Source organism: Raphanus sativus, chromosome 7 (genome assembly GCF_000801105.2).
Source record: "Raphanus sativus cultivar WK10039 chromosome 7, ASM80110v3, whole genome shotgun sequence".
Taxonomy (NCBI): Eukaryota; Viridiplantae; Streptophyta; class Magnoliopsida; order Brassicales; family Brassicaceae; genus Raphanus; species Raphanus sativus.
This window is the reverse complement of record NC_079517.1, coordinates 1401384-1417637: the sequence shown is the minus strand read 5'-3', so window position 1 is coordinate 1417637 and position 16254 is coordinate 1401384. Positions and strand designations below refer to the sequence as shown.

At 39.2% G+C, this 16254-nt stretch overlaps 3 protein-coding genes and 1 pseudogene across 4 annotated transcripts; 2 read left to right on the top strand and 2 right to left on the bottom strand.

The window, feature by feature from the left end:
- The first annotated feature begins 1365 nt into the window (after window positions 1-1365).
- LOC108815115 (probable aspartic proteinase GIP2) lies at window positions 1366-3064 on the top strand (annotated as a pseudogene).
- Window positions 3065-3725: 661 nt separating this feature from the next.
- LOC108816449 (gamma conglutin 1-like) lies at window positions 3726-5503 on the bottom strand. Its single transcript, XM_018589022.2, has 2 exons — window positions 4568-5503; window positions 3726-4215 (listed from the first exon to the last, which is right to left on the bottom strand). Exons 1-2 carry the CDS (start codon window positions 5411-5413, stop codon window positions 3847-3849), a joined length of 1215 nt encoding a protein of 404 aa, XP_018444524.1. The 5' UTR covers window positions 5414-5503; the 3' UTR covers window positions 3726-3846.
- A 4553-nt stretch (window positions 5504-10056) lies between these two features.
- LOC108833400 (probable aspartic proteinase GIP2) lies at window positions 10057-11455 on the top strand. Its single transcript, XM_018606826.2, has one exon. The coding sequence runs from the start codon at window positions 10145-10147 to the stop codon at window positions 11306-11308; it is 1164 nt and encodes a 387-aa protein (XP_018462328.2). The 5' UTR covers window positions 10057-10144; the 3' UTR covers window positions 11309-11455.
- Window positions 11419-14441, bottom strand: LOC108818312 (uncharacterized). Of its 2 annotated transcripts, XM_018591247.2 has the most exons (6): window positions 14222-14441; window positions 14054-14145; window positions 13720-13822; window positions 12782-13592; window positions 12544-12677; window positions 11419-12361 (listed from the first exon to the last, which is right to left on the bottom strand). In XM_018591247.2, the coding sequence occupies exons 1-6, from the start codon at window positions 14338-14340 to the stop codon at window positions 11524-11526; spliced, it is 2097 nt and encodes a 698-aa protein (XP_018446749.1). In that variant the 5' UTR covers window positions 14341-14441; the 3' UTR covers window positions 11419-11523. The 2 variants fall into 2 exon arrangements, with proteins under 2 accessions (XP_018446749.1, XP_056846447.1); XM_056990467.1 differs by lacking the exon at window positions 14222-14441 and having other exon boundaries at window positions 13724-13822; window positions 14054-14071.
- Between the last annotated feature and the right edge of the window lie 1813 nt (window positions 14442-16254).

Genomic DNA, 16254 nt, shown 5'->3' with positions numbered 1-16254 from the left:
CGAAATACGATAGAAGGAAAAAAAGGATTATATGATTTAGTTAGTGTACAAATGAAGTAATATCAAATGGGCTTTTCGATTTTTGGGCTTAAATTGATTTACTTATTTTTACTCAATATTTTAGGTTTAGATAAAGGCCCAACTTGTTTGGGTTCATTAGCATAAACAATGTTCCGAGTTTCAAATATGAAATATACAACTGTGGGTTAGCATTTAGCAAGGGTGAGACTTATGTAAATTTCATATGGTGTAGCATCATGAAAACAACCATGTAACAGAAACTTTTATATTGAACAAAAGAATCAGATGAATCGATAATGGCATAAGCTATAAACATAACAACAAGCACCAGTGGTCTTGTGGTAGAATAGTACCCTGCCACGGTACAGACCCGGGTTCGATTTCCGGCTGGTGCAATATATGTTTTTTGGTAATTACTGTACCTATCACGTGTTTTTAAAATTCCCAGAGAACTACTTAGAAATTGAAGGTCAGCAAACGGTAATGATACTAATATCTTCCGCTGTCAAATTAAATTATTTTGTATTCCCTCGGTTTCAAATTATTTGTCGTTCTATAAGAATTTTTTTGTTTCAAAATAAGTGTCGTTTTCAGTTTTCAGTGCAAAATTTATTGACAATATTCTTTATTCTATTTTTTATTGGTTGATATATGGTTAGTATATTGGTAATAGTATTTTTATTTTAGAAATATGTAAAATTAAATGTTTCTTAATCTGTGTGCATAAGCTTAGAACGACAAGTAGTGGCGGAGCCAGAAAATTTTTCAATCGGATCAATTTTTTATTAAAAATTATATTAAATAATATATTTGGATTATCATTACCCATAATTTAAAATTTTAAATTTATTTACTATTACCGAAAAAATAAAACTGATTTGGAGTTAAATATTATAATGAGAGTTGATGATTTAGTTTAAATTAAATAATATTAAAATATAATAGATATTTATATAAGTTATTATCTTATCCAATTTTTACTAGTATTAAAATCTGAATCAAACGATAATTGTTTTAATATATTTGATGAAAACATCAAAGCTATGATAATTTATCTAAAAAGGACAAATATAATACCATCATTTTTAATTTTGAGCTGTTAACAATTCTTTAATTTTAGTATGCTCTGTAATTGAAACAAGGAAATGAATACAAATACACGATATTTCACTTTATTTAGAAACCTATTTTGTGTAGCTAAAATTACTTATATTGATTTATTTTAAAGTTAAAGATGATAAAATAGTTTTTTGAGTTGGAATGATGTGGATTTTATAAAATATAAAGGTCAGTTAAAAATTTGTACAAGAGTCAATGCTGTAAATTTAAACAAAAACACTACATATAATTAAAATCAAGTGGGATCAGCTGACCCACTCTTTTCAACATGCCTCCGCCCATGACGACAAGTAATATGAAACGGAGGGAGTATGCTTCTTCATCGTAAATATAAATATCATCACACAATAACTCAAATAAGATTGATCTCATTCCCAAAGTCAATGCTTAACAAACAAAATGGACCGTCTACATCTCCTCTTCCTCCTCTTCGTCTCAGCCGCTGCCGTCGCAACATGGCCAAATAAACCTCATCATCATGCATTAATCCAAACGGTGATCAAAGACCCAATCACCAATCTCTACTTCACCACCATTGACATAGGAACCAACATCACCGTCTCCCCCCAGCTTCGTGATCGACCTCTCTCAACCTTACACCTGGCTCGACTGCTTCTCCGGCTACTCTTCCTCTTCTTACACTCCCATCGATTTCGATTCCCCTAAATGCAAAAAACTCAACAACCCCACAAGTCCTTTCAATGTACCCAAACCAGGTCAGAACATTCATTGATACAATCTAGTTTTATAGAAACAGAGTTCTTGATCAAAATAAAAACAGAGTTAAAAGAAACCAAAAAGTCTTACAGATTGGGTGGTCTGCTCCGGCGCCGGAGCAAAAGTCAAACCTGGATGCTCCGACCATCCTTGTGGGATAAACCCGTACAACCCCGTGGACAACACGTCACGTGCTGGATCCTTGAGTGAAGATGTAATGTTCTTCTACTCCATACCTGACGGCTTAAGCTTCGGACCTCGTTTCAAGTCTCCGCCGGTGATATTTGCCTGCGTCGGCAGGGGAAGCTTCGAGGGTTTTCCGTGGGAAGCTCAGGGACTGCTTAGCCTGTCAAGAAACGCACTTTCTCTCCCGTCGCAGCTCTCTCCGACGTTCGCGCTCTGTTTGCCTTCTAAAACAGAGGACTCTGGTTTCGGAGATCTTTTCATCGGCGGTGGTCCGTACTTCCTCCCGCCGTTAAGTGATGACGCTTCTGATCTCTTCACCACCGTCTCGCTGATAACTGACAAAGCCTCAGATGAGTACTTCTTCGAAGTCAAATCAATAGAGATCGATGGAAAGGTTTTACCTTTAGAGAGTTCGATACTCTCTAAGCTCAGCACAGTGACTCCTTTCACCGTTCTGCACCGTTCGATTTACAAATGTTTTGTTGGAGACTTCAGAGCCAAGGCCAAGGCGAAGAAGATGGTGGAAGCAGAGACGGTGGTTTCGCCTTTCGAGGTATGTTATAGAGTGGAGAAGGGTTTTAAAATGGAAGATGTTCCAGTGATTGATCTAACGGTGGGGAGCGGTGGCGGGAGATGGAGAATCTACGGCTGGAATTCAATGGTGGTTGTGAAGAAGAAAGGTGTGATGTGTTTGGCGTTTGTGGAAGGAGGAGGAGATGGAGAAGAGATGGTGGTGATTGGAGGGTATCAGATGGAGGATAACTTGGTGGAGATTGATCTTCGGTCATTGGAGCTTAGTTTCACTTCTTCTCTTCGTCGACATAACACTTCTTGTTCTCATTTTAGACCAGTTAAAATAGATTGGCGTCTTAAAAATAACAATTCGTGATGGATCGTCATTTGCTTAACAAGTTGTGTTTGATTTTCTGCACAACAAAATGTAGTGAATTCGTTATTTCAAGTGTTTATTTGACCTTTCTTCTTGAATCTGGCCAAGAAGAAAATTAAGCCTACGAGTCAAGTTAATGGAGTTTGCAAATCTTATACAAGCCCAAAAATAAAAACATTAACAGGCGAGTTAATTAATTAAATAAGTTAGGTAATTAAATAAACTCTAGTAAAACTCTTTAACACACACATTAATTCACAAACTCCACTAAAAGATATTCTGTCGACGGCCAGATGCTAGAGAAGTTTTTTATATAGAAACCCATATGAGATTTTCTGTCGATGTATATTTCATAACTAGAACACATGGTTCATATGATGTATGAATTAGTTATTGTGATTACTAGATGGTCAACGTACATAGAGATGCTAAAAAAATATATATGAAGGAACCCATATGAGATTTTCTGTCGATGTATGCAATGAATGATTTCTAAAGCACATGGTTGATATGATTTTCTGTCGAGGCAGTATTAATTAGAAATTTAGAATACAGAACGCAACCACTTTCGAGCAATATCTTTTAGAAAAAAAATGGGTAGATCTCTTTAGTTATGTTTTTGTATTCTCCGCTGAAAAAATAACTAAACTTATAGTATCCGCTTTTAGATTATTTAGTTTATTTTAGATCAGATGATGAGTATGACCGATTGATGTTTGAATAGATTAGTAATTAGATAATGTTAAAGAAGCTGAAAACATTAGTTCTACTTTTGAATTTTCATGAATTAATTTTCAAAAAACTGATGATAATTAGTTTTATTCAATTTTTTATTGGAACACAAGTAAAAGCTGAAATGTCAAAGACGATCTCTTAATGTCATGTGTGATTTGATTATATGATCTCCAGGAAGGTCACATGGTCAAGCAGCTAGTGTTATGGAGCAGGAGTGACTGACTAAAAGCCATACGACTGGTGCTAGAATCGAATTGGATCATATAGTCTTGAAGCTGATGTGTCCCAATGACCATCGGCTCATGAGGTTTCTCTCCTCCGTCGATAAACGCCAAACAAATAACCGTCTCCATTACTCTCACCACCGTATTCGCACCGTGAAACCTCCACTTCACCTCCCCTGATCTCCCTGGCAGCCCAATCTCTATCACCGGCACGTTCATGAACTCCTCTTTGTTCCATGTGGAACCGGCTTCGTCGAAGCAGGTATCAAATATCGTAGTTCCTAGGTACTCCTGCATTGCTGGGACCTCGTACATTCCTATTTTCTGTAAAAACATAGTTAAATCCAAACAGATATGATCAGCAATTCCATTACACGCAAATATTTCAAATTGAGTATTATTAGCTCATTAAATAAAATAGTTTCTTTTTGCTTTTTAAATATTTAAACTATTTAAAATATTTTTTTTGTTATTTGTATATTTAAAAAGGGTTATTTGTGTGTAATATATTAGATTCATTTAACTACGTTTTCACAGATAACAAAACTAAAATAGTTTCTTTTGCTGTTTCAATATTTAAACTAGTTTAAATTAAAGCATTTTTTTTATTTATACATTTAAAATAGTTATATATATATAATTGAAATAAAAAAAAGTTCTTTTAATTTAATATTACCGTTGCTTTAAGTGTAAATGCACTAGCAAGAGCCTTGTAGATATCGGTTTGTAGTACGGTGTAAGGAACCACCGTGCTGATCTTTGCTCCGCCTTCAAGCAAACTTGGGTTCAACCGCAAAGGTACTCCGTCGACGTAGATCGACGTAACGGAGATTAGATATTTTCCCGAGTCAATATTTTTCAACGGCGTCATAGTCATCGGCATGCGATTGCTACCATTGAACGGGGGGATATTATAGCTGTTAACGCCGCCGATATAGAAGTGACCGATGCCGAAGACGGAAGAAGGCAAGCAGAGAGCGAACTTGGGGATGACGTTAAACGCCGCCGTCACCTGTCTCCAGAACGGAGAGTTTCCCGCCGGAGAAAGACCAAGAACACCTGCGACAGGAAGGGAAAGGCCTTGGGTGGCGCAGGAGAATGTGAAGCGGGGGAGAGAGACTTCGGAGAGTGGTCTAGTTCCGCCGTCTGTTGTGGACAAGGTGGCTTTGTCTTGAACGACGCGGCCGTTGACGGGTTTGCCGAGAGGATTTGGTTGACGGTAAAGACAAAATTTACCGTCGCAGCCGTTGCCGGGGACGGACTTGCAGGTGGAGCTCCGGCAAGTGACTAGGCGGAGTGATGACAAAGATTTGAGGTTGCGGCAGTTGAGCCACGTTAGGTTTGTTTCGAGATCGAGGACGAGGGTAACGTGAGACTTCGAGGCGGATCCGATGCCGAAAACGGTGTAGTATTGATTGGAGGGTTTGTGTTTGATGATCGGAAGAAGGTACTGGGCTTCTGATATCAGAGTTGTGGCGGCAAACATGGAGATAAAGAAGATGACGCGCGTAAAGCCACCCATCTCTGTGTTTCTAGGTTTTTATGGTTTACTTGTTGTAAACGGCAATGGATGTGATTGTTTGTTTGGGAATGAAGATGGAGCACTATAGATGCATGGTATTTGTAAATGCAAAATAAACTTTGTATCTAAGAAAATGAAAATATTTTTATTTTATAATAGTATTGTTTAATGTTTTGAGCACGTTGAATATGTTTTCTAGTGTTTAAATTACGGGCACTTCCGCGTAACGAGACTATTTATAACATTTTTTCTTTGATCACATGACAACAGCTAGATTATATTTGAAAAATTGGAGAAATGTCTGTCGAGGATCTTTCAGGATAGTTTTCTCTTTTTGAAAAAGATCTCGCAGGATATTTTCGGTGAACATTTTAGCGCTGCTCAAGTATCAATATAATTCACGTTGTGGCTAATTATTATTTTCTTATATTCTTTCGAAGAAGTTAGCTGACTTCTTATGCTAAATCTTAATATAATGATTAAGTCTTGCTGGGTCGTGAAATTGATATAAACAAATACATACAACTCGAGCAAATAATAACCATCGCATATTCACACGTTAAGTTTAAACTTCATTGGTTCATGAAAATGCCTTCAAATTGCCTGGAGGATTAATTAATTCATTGCTCATCTAGATAACTCTTGACACCCAACTCATTTTAGAGTATTAAGCTATATCTATACCTCTTGTTAAGCTCCAAATCCTATAACATGCTGTCATGCTTTTACAGTTAAATAAACAAGACCTTACCGTTTCTAAATATGAGTTTATAAGAAATAAAATAAATAAAAAGTATGCAAGAGAAGAGAGGATTACATAATCGATTGAACACTACTCGAAAACGGTTTTTCCGCTCAGAAACGAAATGTTTCAATCTCTTAGTCGATAGACTTTGCCATATTTGTGAGAACACTTTTGAAATTTGTTATTTTTCATGGTCAATATTATTTAGTTTTTCAAAGTTGGATTCATAATTTCAATGAAATTTCTACCCAGTGAAGAACAGGTGAAAAGGAAAGAATCTTAGATTGTCACTAAGGACAAAAATATTTTAACTGGTTAATAAAAAGATTAAAGTCATTTGTTCTTGCAATTTAATAAGCTTTTTGAGATCGATTTATGTTCCAAATGCACTTGTTTCTTTTTTATTGAGAGGTAAAGAAAGAATAAGCTTTGTTATCTAGAAAAGTTAGGTCTCATGAATTTATGTTTCTGGCAATTTGAAGGCAGTTGCACAAAAAAAAGGCAATTTGAAGGCATTGCCATGGTCTCTGTATCGTTTCATATGAGAATTGAATGTAGAGTCAACTTGCTTCATCTGTGGATAAGCAAATATATCAAGAGTCACGCAAATATATCAACTTGCTTCAACTTGCTTCATATGGATAAGCAAATATACCTGTCCATTTGTCCCAACCAACTCGAGTTCGAACCCAGGTGTCTACATGTTTTTTAGTACCAATCTCGGCGGCTCTTGGAGAAACATAGTACCATCTGGGGAGAGTCACGCGCCCCTCTTTTGGCGATCTAGAGAGCGGAAAAAAAAAAAAAAAATCTCGATCCCCAATCTCGGCGGCTCAGCCGTCTCCGTCTTCATCTTCCGGTGACTCATCGAGCAACAGACGGCGAGATTCTCTCCTGTTCTCTCCCTTTCCTCTCCAGTTATCACTTTTGTCATGGTTGAACCTGCAATTCAATACGAACACGAGGATGTTAGAGATGGCGATAATGGCGACGACTCTACCACAGAGACGCAACCTCAAATCGACGGAACTGGCTCCGAAAGTTCTCAAACTCTAGATACCATCAAGGCACTGCTTCCTACTGATACTAACCCTCCTCCGCCAGTCTCTACTACCCCCCAGCAGAAGGAAGACGTGACTAATGGAGTTTCAACCCGAATACTCCAAGCAAATACTGCTCCACCTCCATCATCTCAGGTTGGCCCTTCAGATGATTCGTTGCAATCTTCTATAGATGTACCTCCACTGACTGGTCCTCATGTTGCTCCTCTTGGAGCATGGACCAAACCATTAGCTTGGGTTGGGAAATCGTTTGCTCAGTTCGACGCTCCTCCAGAACCAATAAATTGGCCTCCTCTTTCAGCAAAGTCTGCGGGGAAAAAGGTCTATAGTAATGAGATTGCTGCGGGGAATACTTCAAGCAATGCTATTCCACCTCCTACTAAAGCAATACCAACTGATAAAAAACGCTTTCCTTGGACTGCTCGTTTGAATCCAAAGTCGAGAAATCTCCATCGAGTGACTATCCCGGAGTACATGGAAGATGGTACCCCGAAGGTAACAATTCCAAATCATGTACTTCTTAATGGGTTGCAAAATCAGAAAGAGTATGTGGTTGGTCAGTTCACTCGCTGTTTAGTACCATCTGGTGGGTTGGTCCATGCGGTTCTAAATAAGATTTGGGGTAAGAAATGCAACATCTTTGTCAAGAAGATAAGTGATTCTTCCTATATCTTCCACATTCCGGATGAAAATACACGGAAATGGGTGCTGGAGCGTGGTCTGTGGCATGTTGATGATAGTTTAATGTTTGTAGCGGCATGGAACTCTAATGAATCTTTATCTCTCCCAGAAATCACCTCGATTCCTCTGTGGGTTACACTTAAAAACATTCCTGCTCAGCTCTATTCCATCTTTGCTTTAGAGTGGATTGCTTCAGGTTTAGGAGAACCGATGTTGTCTCACAGGCCATGGTTGGATCCTACTATGCTTGGAGAAGCAAAAGTTTTGGTGGAGATTGAGCTTGATAAGCCTTTTCCTCAAAAGATTGCAGCATGGGATAAGCAAGGGAACTACTCCATGATCGATGTTGAATACACTTGGCTTCCTTCCAAGTGTGCGAAATGTGGTCATCTTGGTCACAAGGCAAAGAGATGTTTGTCCACATCTCAACAAAATACTCCAGCAAAGGATCATGAAATGGTGGTTGTGGATGTTTCTGCATCTCCTACTATTGTTGGTGCTCCTTCTCTTCATGAAACTGCTATCTCTCATCCGTCGGAGAATCAGGATCCTACGATGCAAAACAATACAATCTCTAATGAGGTCGCTGTCCCAGCTACACATACTACCACAAGCCAAGTAGGTTTACTAGTTAAAACTGTTGCTAATGAGGATGAACCAAGTCGCTGCCAAGTGGATTCTTTTGTCAAATCTGCTGCGGTTGCAGTGGATTTTTCACCAGTGGCCACGGACAACGCAACGGTTAGTTCATTTTCTTCCCCGGCAATTGACATGTTTTCGTCGCTGGCGTCAATCACGGTACTCGAGAACATGTGTAACTCTCCTTCAACTATCTGCATCAACGACACAATTGAGACTCAAATTCCGGAGCCTGCCCAAAAGCAATCAACCACTACTACTTCTCAAGAAATCTATACATGCACCAGGGATGGGGCTTGTCTCGTTGAACCTGACTTGGGTTCTAACAAATTTGCTTCTTTGATCAATGTGGAGGAGGAAGAAGAAGATACACTGGAATCTGAAAATGAAACAGAGCCGATGGATTACTTGACTCCATCTGGGAAAAGAATCCTGCGAGAAAGGCCGGTGAAACCATCTACAAAGGCTAGGGAGATGCATTTGCAACACACAAGCCGTGGACGGGGGAGCCGAGGCCGTGGGAATCGAGGTAGATGTGGCTAGATTTTTTTGGTTACGATCGTTTTTCTCAGTAGGAAGTATTATCCTATTGTTGTTGTGGTTCATTTTATATGCTCCATTTACTTTTGTAATAGGTTTCTAAAAAACTGCATGATTTTGGTCATGGCAAAATGAATAATATGGTTACGTAAAAAAAAAATATATATATATATCAAGAGAGCATATTGTTCTTCTGAAAGAAGTCAATCAAGTCATGGACAATATACAATTTAAAAAATGCACATAAACTATTGGGCTCTATCGCCATATAAATTTTATACGAGACCCATTTAACGTATGAGCCCAATCTCACCCTTAATAGTTCCCACAAATCTGTTATTCTGGATACCAAGAAAAGTTGCCCCATGGAATTTGTAACTCAACCAAACCAACTAACTCCAGTTGGCTAAGTAGGCATAAACCTTTACACGACTACGAATATTCTAAAAAAAAAAACGAAAAATATTAAGAACACTTGTCTTGGCACGTGTCAAGATTTCTCTATTTTTTTCTAAACATTTCGATTATGCTATTAAAATGATGAAAATATTACAAAGACGATTTTACAGCCGACAATTCTACCATCCTTATTGAAAATACACGTCTGACTGCATCACTCTGAGCTATCCTATGAAATCTATCTTTGATAGTATGTCATGCACCAAGCTGAAAATTTCTTGTAACATGTTTCTCCATAATCTACATAATTTGGTATTTTCTGAAGTTTGAACTCCATATCTCCGGATGTAGAAGCAATTCAATCCTTAGTCAAATTAATCGACCAATGGGCTTCCACGGATTTCTCTATTAATCGGCTCTTTTTTTTCTCTTTTTAATAAATGGATAAACATTGACAAAAAGAAAAAAGGTCCCCACAAATCCGCAAAACGACACGCAGTCTACTCAGCACTTACCTCAAATCTAACCAATCCTTATCGGTTCACATTCGCTCTCCCAATCTTAAAACCAGCGTCGACCCACCGCATCTCAGATTCAAACCAGAACCTAACTAATCCTTTAAAATCGTCTTCATCCGTTGCCTCCCCCACTCAACCACACTTCTAAATGGCTTCTTGTCTGAATCTCTTCGTCTTCTCCTTCCTCTCCGTTCTACTCATTTCAAATTCACAGATATCTGATTCATTTAACGGCGTCGTTTTCCCTGTTACTCGCGACGTACATACCGGTCAATACATCGCACAGATTCTTCTCGGCGACTCCTCGGAGCCCGTCAAGCTCGTCGTGGATCTCTCTGGTCCGCTTCTATGGTTCGATTGTTCCTCTGGCTCTCGGAATCTCATCTCCGGCAGCTCTAGCGGCTGCTTCAAGGCAAAGGTCGGAAACGACTTGGTATCGCGAGGAGGAGACCACAACGCCGCGGATTGCCAATTGCTTGTGAGAAACGGCGCCGTTGGTATCGCGGCGAGAGGAGAGCTCGCAAGAGACGTCTTGTCGTTTGGATCTGTTTCTTCTCCGGGAACCGTTGGTAGTATCCTCTTCGCGTGTGCTCCTCCGTCGCTTCTGCGTGGGCTCGCTAGTGGAGCCCGAGGAGTCATGGGCCTAGGAAGGGCCCAGATCTCTCTTCCCTCCCAACTCGCCGCGGAAACGAACGAGCGACGCCGTTTGACGCTTTACCTATCGCAGCAGTCGAACGGCGTCGTGTCGACGAGTTCGGTTGAAGATGTTTTCGGAGTTGCCGCGTCGAGATCGCTGGTCTACACTCCTCTGTCAACCGGCTCGAGTGGCAACAATTACGTGATTAACGTGAAATCGATGAGAGTCAACGGGAAGAAGCTCTCCGTGGAGGGTCCGTTTTCGGCGGAACTAAGCACGTTGGTCCCTTACACGATGCTGGAGAGCTCCATCTACGCGGTGTTTGCTGAAGCTTACACTAAAGCTGCGGTTAACGCTAAGTTGGTAGCTACCGTAGCACCGTTCAGTCTCTGCTTCACGTCTTGGAGTGAGGTGGACTTTCCGGAGGTGGATCTTTCGTTGCAGAGCGAGATGGTGAGGTGGAGGATTCAAGGGAGGAATCTAATGGTGGATGTTGGTGGTGGAGTCCGATGCTTGGGGATCGTCGACGGCGGGTTGAACCCGGTCAGCCCGATTATAATGGGTGGGCTTCAGTTAGAAGGCTTTTTGTTGGACTTCGATTTGGGTAACTCGATGCTGGGGTTCGGACAAAGGACACTCTCTACTTCAGATTCCTTGCAACCAGAAGCTTTGTAGAGAAACCATCTATAGTTTTACTCGTAGATATACTCAGTTTTGCTCTTTTTGTTTGTGTGTTTGTTAAGATACCTTTTTTCTCTGTAAGCAACTACGCATTCACGCTAATATATCGTCAGAGCTTAGTATCTGCTTTAGTTTTTATAATTCTCAAGAGACCAAAAAAATTACAAACACAAGATCGTTTGGATAACATGTTCAAAGTAAGGGAACGATTAAGAAGTATGAAACAAAATGCAGAGGCAAAGGAGCCAGCAAGGAAGATGAACCATACCTATGTATAGATACGTAGCACTCTTCCATGCCCACAGCGACTCTAACCACGTCCAGAACTCCCCTCCAAGGCTCAACTCCACTAGCCTTTCTCCTAGCAATCCCTTAGATATCGCGAAAAACATGACCGGGAACCCGATGGTAACCAATGCAATGCTGCACAACGCACGCAACAGGCTCTTCACCCTTCTGGATCTCAAATCTGGTTTTATTGGACGAACCATTAGACACATTGGCACTAGTAGCAACGCTCCAATCTCTGCGGTGGCGAAATTGATTATGGACATGAGGCATAGACCGATGAAGGCAGCTGAGATGGTCACCGATTTCAAGACAGCCCAGTTGGTTCCGTGGAGGCGGGATGAGAATGGAGAGCAACCAGGGATGGTGACAAAGGTTATAAGTAGAAGCGAAGAAGATGAGGTAGCCCATATGATGGACCGGTTTGTTGGAGATTGTTCACCCGGTACTTGACAGATGAAATACGGAAGCAGTGTGACGATGAAACCCAGCAAGTGCAAAGCAAAGACCTGTTTGGCTGCGTCTAACCATTTCCACGACTTCAGATTTTCGGCAGAGTTAGTAAGAGTTTTAGTGTTACAGCCATCAATGTATAAAGAAGCTGCAACCATCGGAAGAGGGGCTACAAGAAGAGCAAAGGCGATCATGTAGACTCCTACAGAGATAAATTTGCCTGGGGAAGTTAACAGGTAAAGGAAAAATGATTGATGGAACTTCTCAAGGAGGTTGTTCACTGATCTTATAGTTCCTTCAAGTAACCTGCGTTTAAAGAGCAAGCACAGACTTATCATCTAACACTGATACAGAGTCTAGGAGTAGCAAAGATCACAATTCTTAAATCCTACAACATAAATTATCTATTGTAGTTCTTTCACAATACAAGATCTAGCAGAGGTAGGAATACGGAATCAAAGATGGCAAACATAAAGGCGAAAACTTACTGGGCACCTCGCATAAAGAACTCGTGTTGCCTTCCCTTATTGTCAGGAGGAAATCTAGGTGAAACTTTCAAAGTAATAGCATCAACTTGATAATCACGGAAAGCTCCATGAGGACCAGTTGGGATACCGAGGGCCTGATGAGGATACGAATAAACAAAATAATGGAACATTACAATGTATCGGTGTGACTGCAACTTACAAGAATTTACTTAAGGATAAATAACTTTATAAACTTTACCTGGGAATAGAGTGAACTTGCAAGTGTAGCACTGCCTTCAAGATAGTCTGCGGCTGGGATACCAAATTTCCAGTCAGGATTTAACGTACGAGCCACTTTTCCAACAGCTTCAAAAGTTTCCCCAACCGTCTTTAGCCAACTAGAGGAAAGCAAAGATACAACCTTCTCCACCTTAACATAAAAACCCTGCCTGTGCACCGCTAAGTAATTTACAACATTGATGAGGTCGAGGTTTGGCATCTGCCCATTAGACGCCTCTGCGTAGATACTCAGTGTGTCCTCGAACCTTTCACTTCTACCATCAACCTTCACAACCAAAGCAGCAGCCACTGTTCCAGCTCGTCTGAAGCCGTCAGATACATTAAGCTCGTCTTCACACTTGGACAAGTCCAAGACTTCAAACGAAGGTGTGTGGTATTCACTTAACCACGCGGCCACAGGTCTATAGTCTCCGTAACGAGAATCAGAAACAAGCCATACTATGTCTTTGGAAAGCCAGGTTACTCTAGCGAGCAAGGAAAATAAAGAACTGGCAATGCCTAAAGACAAAGCCTCATAATCTCCACCATTTATGAAATCATAAGGAGTAACCAGGACGATAGACTCTTTCCCATCACCACGAGGTGCTCTTATAATCCCAGCGACATTGACCCCATAAGAAGCACAACTGACATTCCCTAGATTTGAAAATGAAGCAGGACCGGAGAAGAAGTGCAGGGGGTGAAAGTGATTCCCTTCAGGCTGGAACTTTTGATAAGAAACTTCAGCACCCATATCTAACATGTATTTCCCAATGAGCCTCTGGACTTCACTAGAAAAATAAAAAAGTCACACAAATATAGAATCAATAAATTAACTTGGGTAAAGAACAAAATAGGAGAAAGCTATGTTCAAAGTGAAAGAGCTATAGGAACAATTATGATGGAGAAAAGACTTACACACCCTGGCCTTCATCATGATTCAATCTAAAGTTGGTAATGTCCTTCACCAGTTTGCTTCCATCGGCAACATCCCGATGAGAGAGCATAGACCGTGCAGAGCCTAAAGAACAGATTCACACACAAAAAAAAAAACGTAAACCACCAAACAACAAAACACACAAACTCACATCATTAAAACAGTGTTGATGAACCCTCCGAAATATTCAAATCATATAGAGCAATAGTTTGGTTAAATCAGAAAAAAATAGCCAAAATATCATTATTGTGACATACATTTAACTCTCTAACACTCATAAGAAAGACAAAGCATGAGATTATGAGACATTTAAACCTGGCATTAGAGCGTTCTCGGAGATGTAAGTGTTCTTCGCAAGCAGTGGTAAAAGCAGCAACGCCATAACCCCAGCAGCAGAGAAAACCACACTATAACACCGCCAACAGAGAAAACAGTCAAAATCAATACATAGAAAGCAGAAAACGACGACGTTTTGCAGCTCACCTGAACACGGGACTGTGAGAGATGAGAAAAATTCCCAGCTGGACAATCGGTCTCGGTTTGAGCTTAGGAGATCCATCATCGGTCTTCACCTCCTCCTTTCTCGGTTGATCCGTCGCCATGATCTGCAGATCTCCGATCAGTTTCCCGGTTAGGAGTTGATTCCACCTCGAACTGTGATCTTTCGCGGCTGCCTGAAAGGGAAAGGTTTGGGTGACCGATTTTTCGAGTGGCTTTGTGGATTGTACACGGCGGGTCGGACCGGGTCCACCCGATTATGATTAATGGGCTTTATGTTAAAGGCCTTTGTATTGGATTTCGTTTCATTTAGGTGGTTTCACTGATGGGCTTTATTTGATTTTGGTAATTCCTTGCCAAATATAATTAACTTTGTCTATTGTATAAGTTTTTTCTCCTATGCCTCCGTTTACATGACAAATCGGTCATAAACAAAATGATTTTTTTTTCTATAAAATTAAGCTAGATGGTGTGTTTCGATGTATAAACGCCTTATACCGAGTATTTTAAAGATTGATGTTTTTCGAAATTGGCAAATGAAAGGAAAAAAAATAAGTTGAGCGCACAAAATAGTGGGCCAGACTCGGTTATGATCGCATCAAAGGAAAATAATACAAACCGCCAAAAACATGACGAAAAAATCGTGCTTTCATCAAAGAAAAAAGAATAGTATTTACATGAGAGGTGTATTGTGGAGTGCATTGGTGATTGACAGCAGATATAAAAGCTAAGGTGATCGAGATGGGTGACCATTTTGCCTATGTATCACTGAATCAACGATGGTCCAATAATAATTGTTTAGTTTGTATGATACGGAAGCTTTTAGATCTACATATCCACAGTCCCACACACCATATTGCTCTGAAATATCTATGAGTCATCATATTCAAAAGATTTAATGTTATCAACAAAAATTCGTCCCTAAAGAAATAATGTCCTAACGAAAACAATGTTCTATGTTATAGTGTTCCGTCGTAACGTGTACATGTTTTTATTGGGGCTGCTAATTCATGTACTTGCAGGTTACAACACAATAATATTAGTTTTTGACAGATGGATCCCTCCGTTCATAATGTTTACAAAGTTTTTATTGTTTCATAATAGGTGATGCTTAAACATATCTATGTCAGTTTTAACTTTATTAAAAAATTTAACCAGTTAGATTGTACTTTTTCACATATAATTGGTTATATTATTTTTAGTTTATATTTAAAAGTGCTTATAAAAATAAATGGATTTTTTAAATATTTCTGTGTTTTTCTCCAAAGCGCAATGTATTACTCCCTCCGTTTCTAAATAGATGATGTTTTAGGGAGTTTTTGATGTTTCAAAATAGTTGATGTTTTAGTATACCAATGTACTTTTTAACTTTATCAAAAACTGTGTAACCAATGATAAAATGTATTCTATTTTGTGATTGGTTGAATAATTTTTAATTTATATTTTAATGATACTTTTTAGATTAAAAAACAAGTTTCTTAATAATCGTGCACAATCCTAAAACTTCATCTATTTTGAAACAGAGGGAGTATGAAACAGAAGAACTGTAAAATAATATAGAACAAATATTTTTCAACAAACTTGTTTTAAGGTTTTTTATTTGGTTTTAGCTAAATCAGAGATTTCTGATATGTATAAATAGATAAAATAATGTTCTCAGAAATGACTTGTTACTACTATCATATTGGATAATAGTAAGTAGCAAAAGAAGATAAAATTAAAAGGTTATATATGTCAAGTTCATACGAGATAACATCTTGGTTTGAAATAGTTTTTAGAAATTCTGTAAAAAAAAATGCAAAACAATATCAGAGTCGTTTTCAGCTTTTGTAGTTCCCACTCCTCCATGGTTGCCATTGCTTACGTATTTATTTATTATACTTTCTATAAGTTTTTTCTTATGATGAGATAAGAAAAAATGCAACTTGTGCCTTCTTAAGTATTTTTATTATATAAAAACTAATTACTATGTTTTATGTTAACACCAATAAAACAAAATGATAACGTCAGTCATTGAT

Excerpts from the sequence above, each read along its gene's own strand:
- LOC108818312 (XM_018591247.2), bottom strand. The coding sequence starts at position 14,340 with ATGGCGACGGATCAACCGAGAAAGGAGGAGGTGAAGACCGATGATGGA. Across the intron at positions 14,146-14,221 it reads TCTCACAGTCCCGTGTTCAG|TGTGGTTTTCTCTGCTGCTG; the intron begins GTGAGCTGCAAA and ends GCGGTGTTATAG. Across the intron at positions 13,593-13,719 it reads CATGATGAAGGCCAGGGTGT|TGAAGTCCAGAGGCTCATTG; the intron begins GTAAGTCTTTTC and ends TTATTTTTCTAG.
- LOC108833400 (XM_018606826.2), top strand. The coding sequence starts at position 10,145 with ATGGCTTCTTGTCTGAATCTCTTCGTCTTCTCCTTCCTCTCCGTTCTA.
- LOC108816449 (XM_018589022.2), bottom strand. The coding sequence starts at position 5,413 with ATGGGTGGCTTTACGCGCGTCATCTTCTTTATCTCCATGTTTGCCGCC. Across the intron at positions 4,216-4,567 it reads CATTTACACTTAAAGCAACG|AAAATAGGAATGTACGAGGT; the intron begins GTAATATTAAAT and ends ATGTTTTTACAG.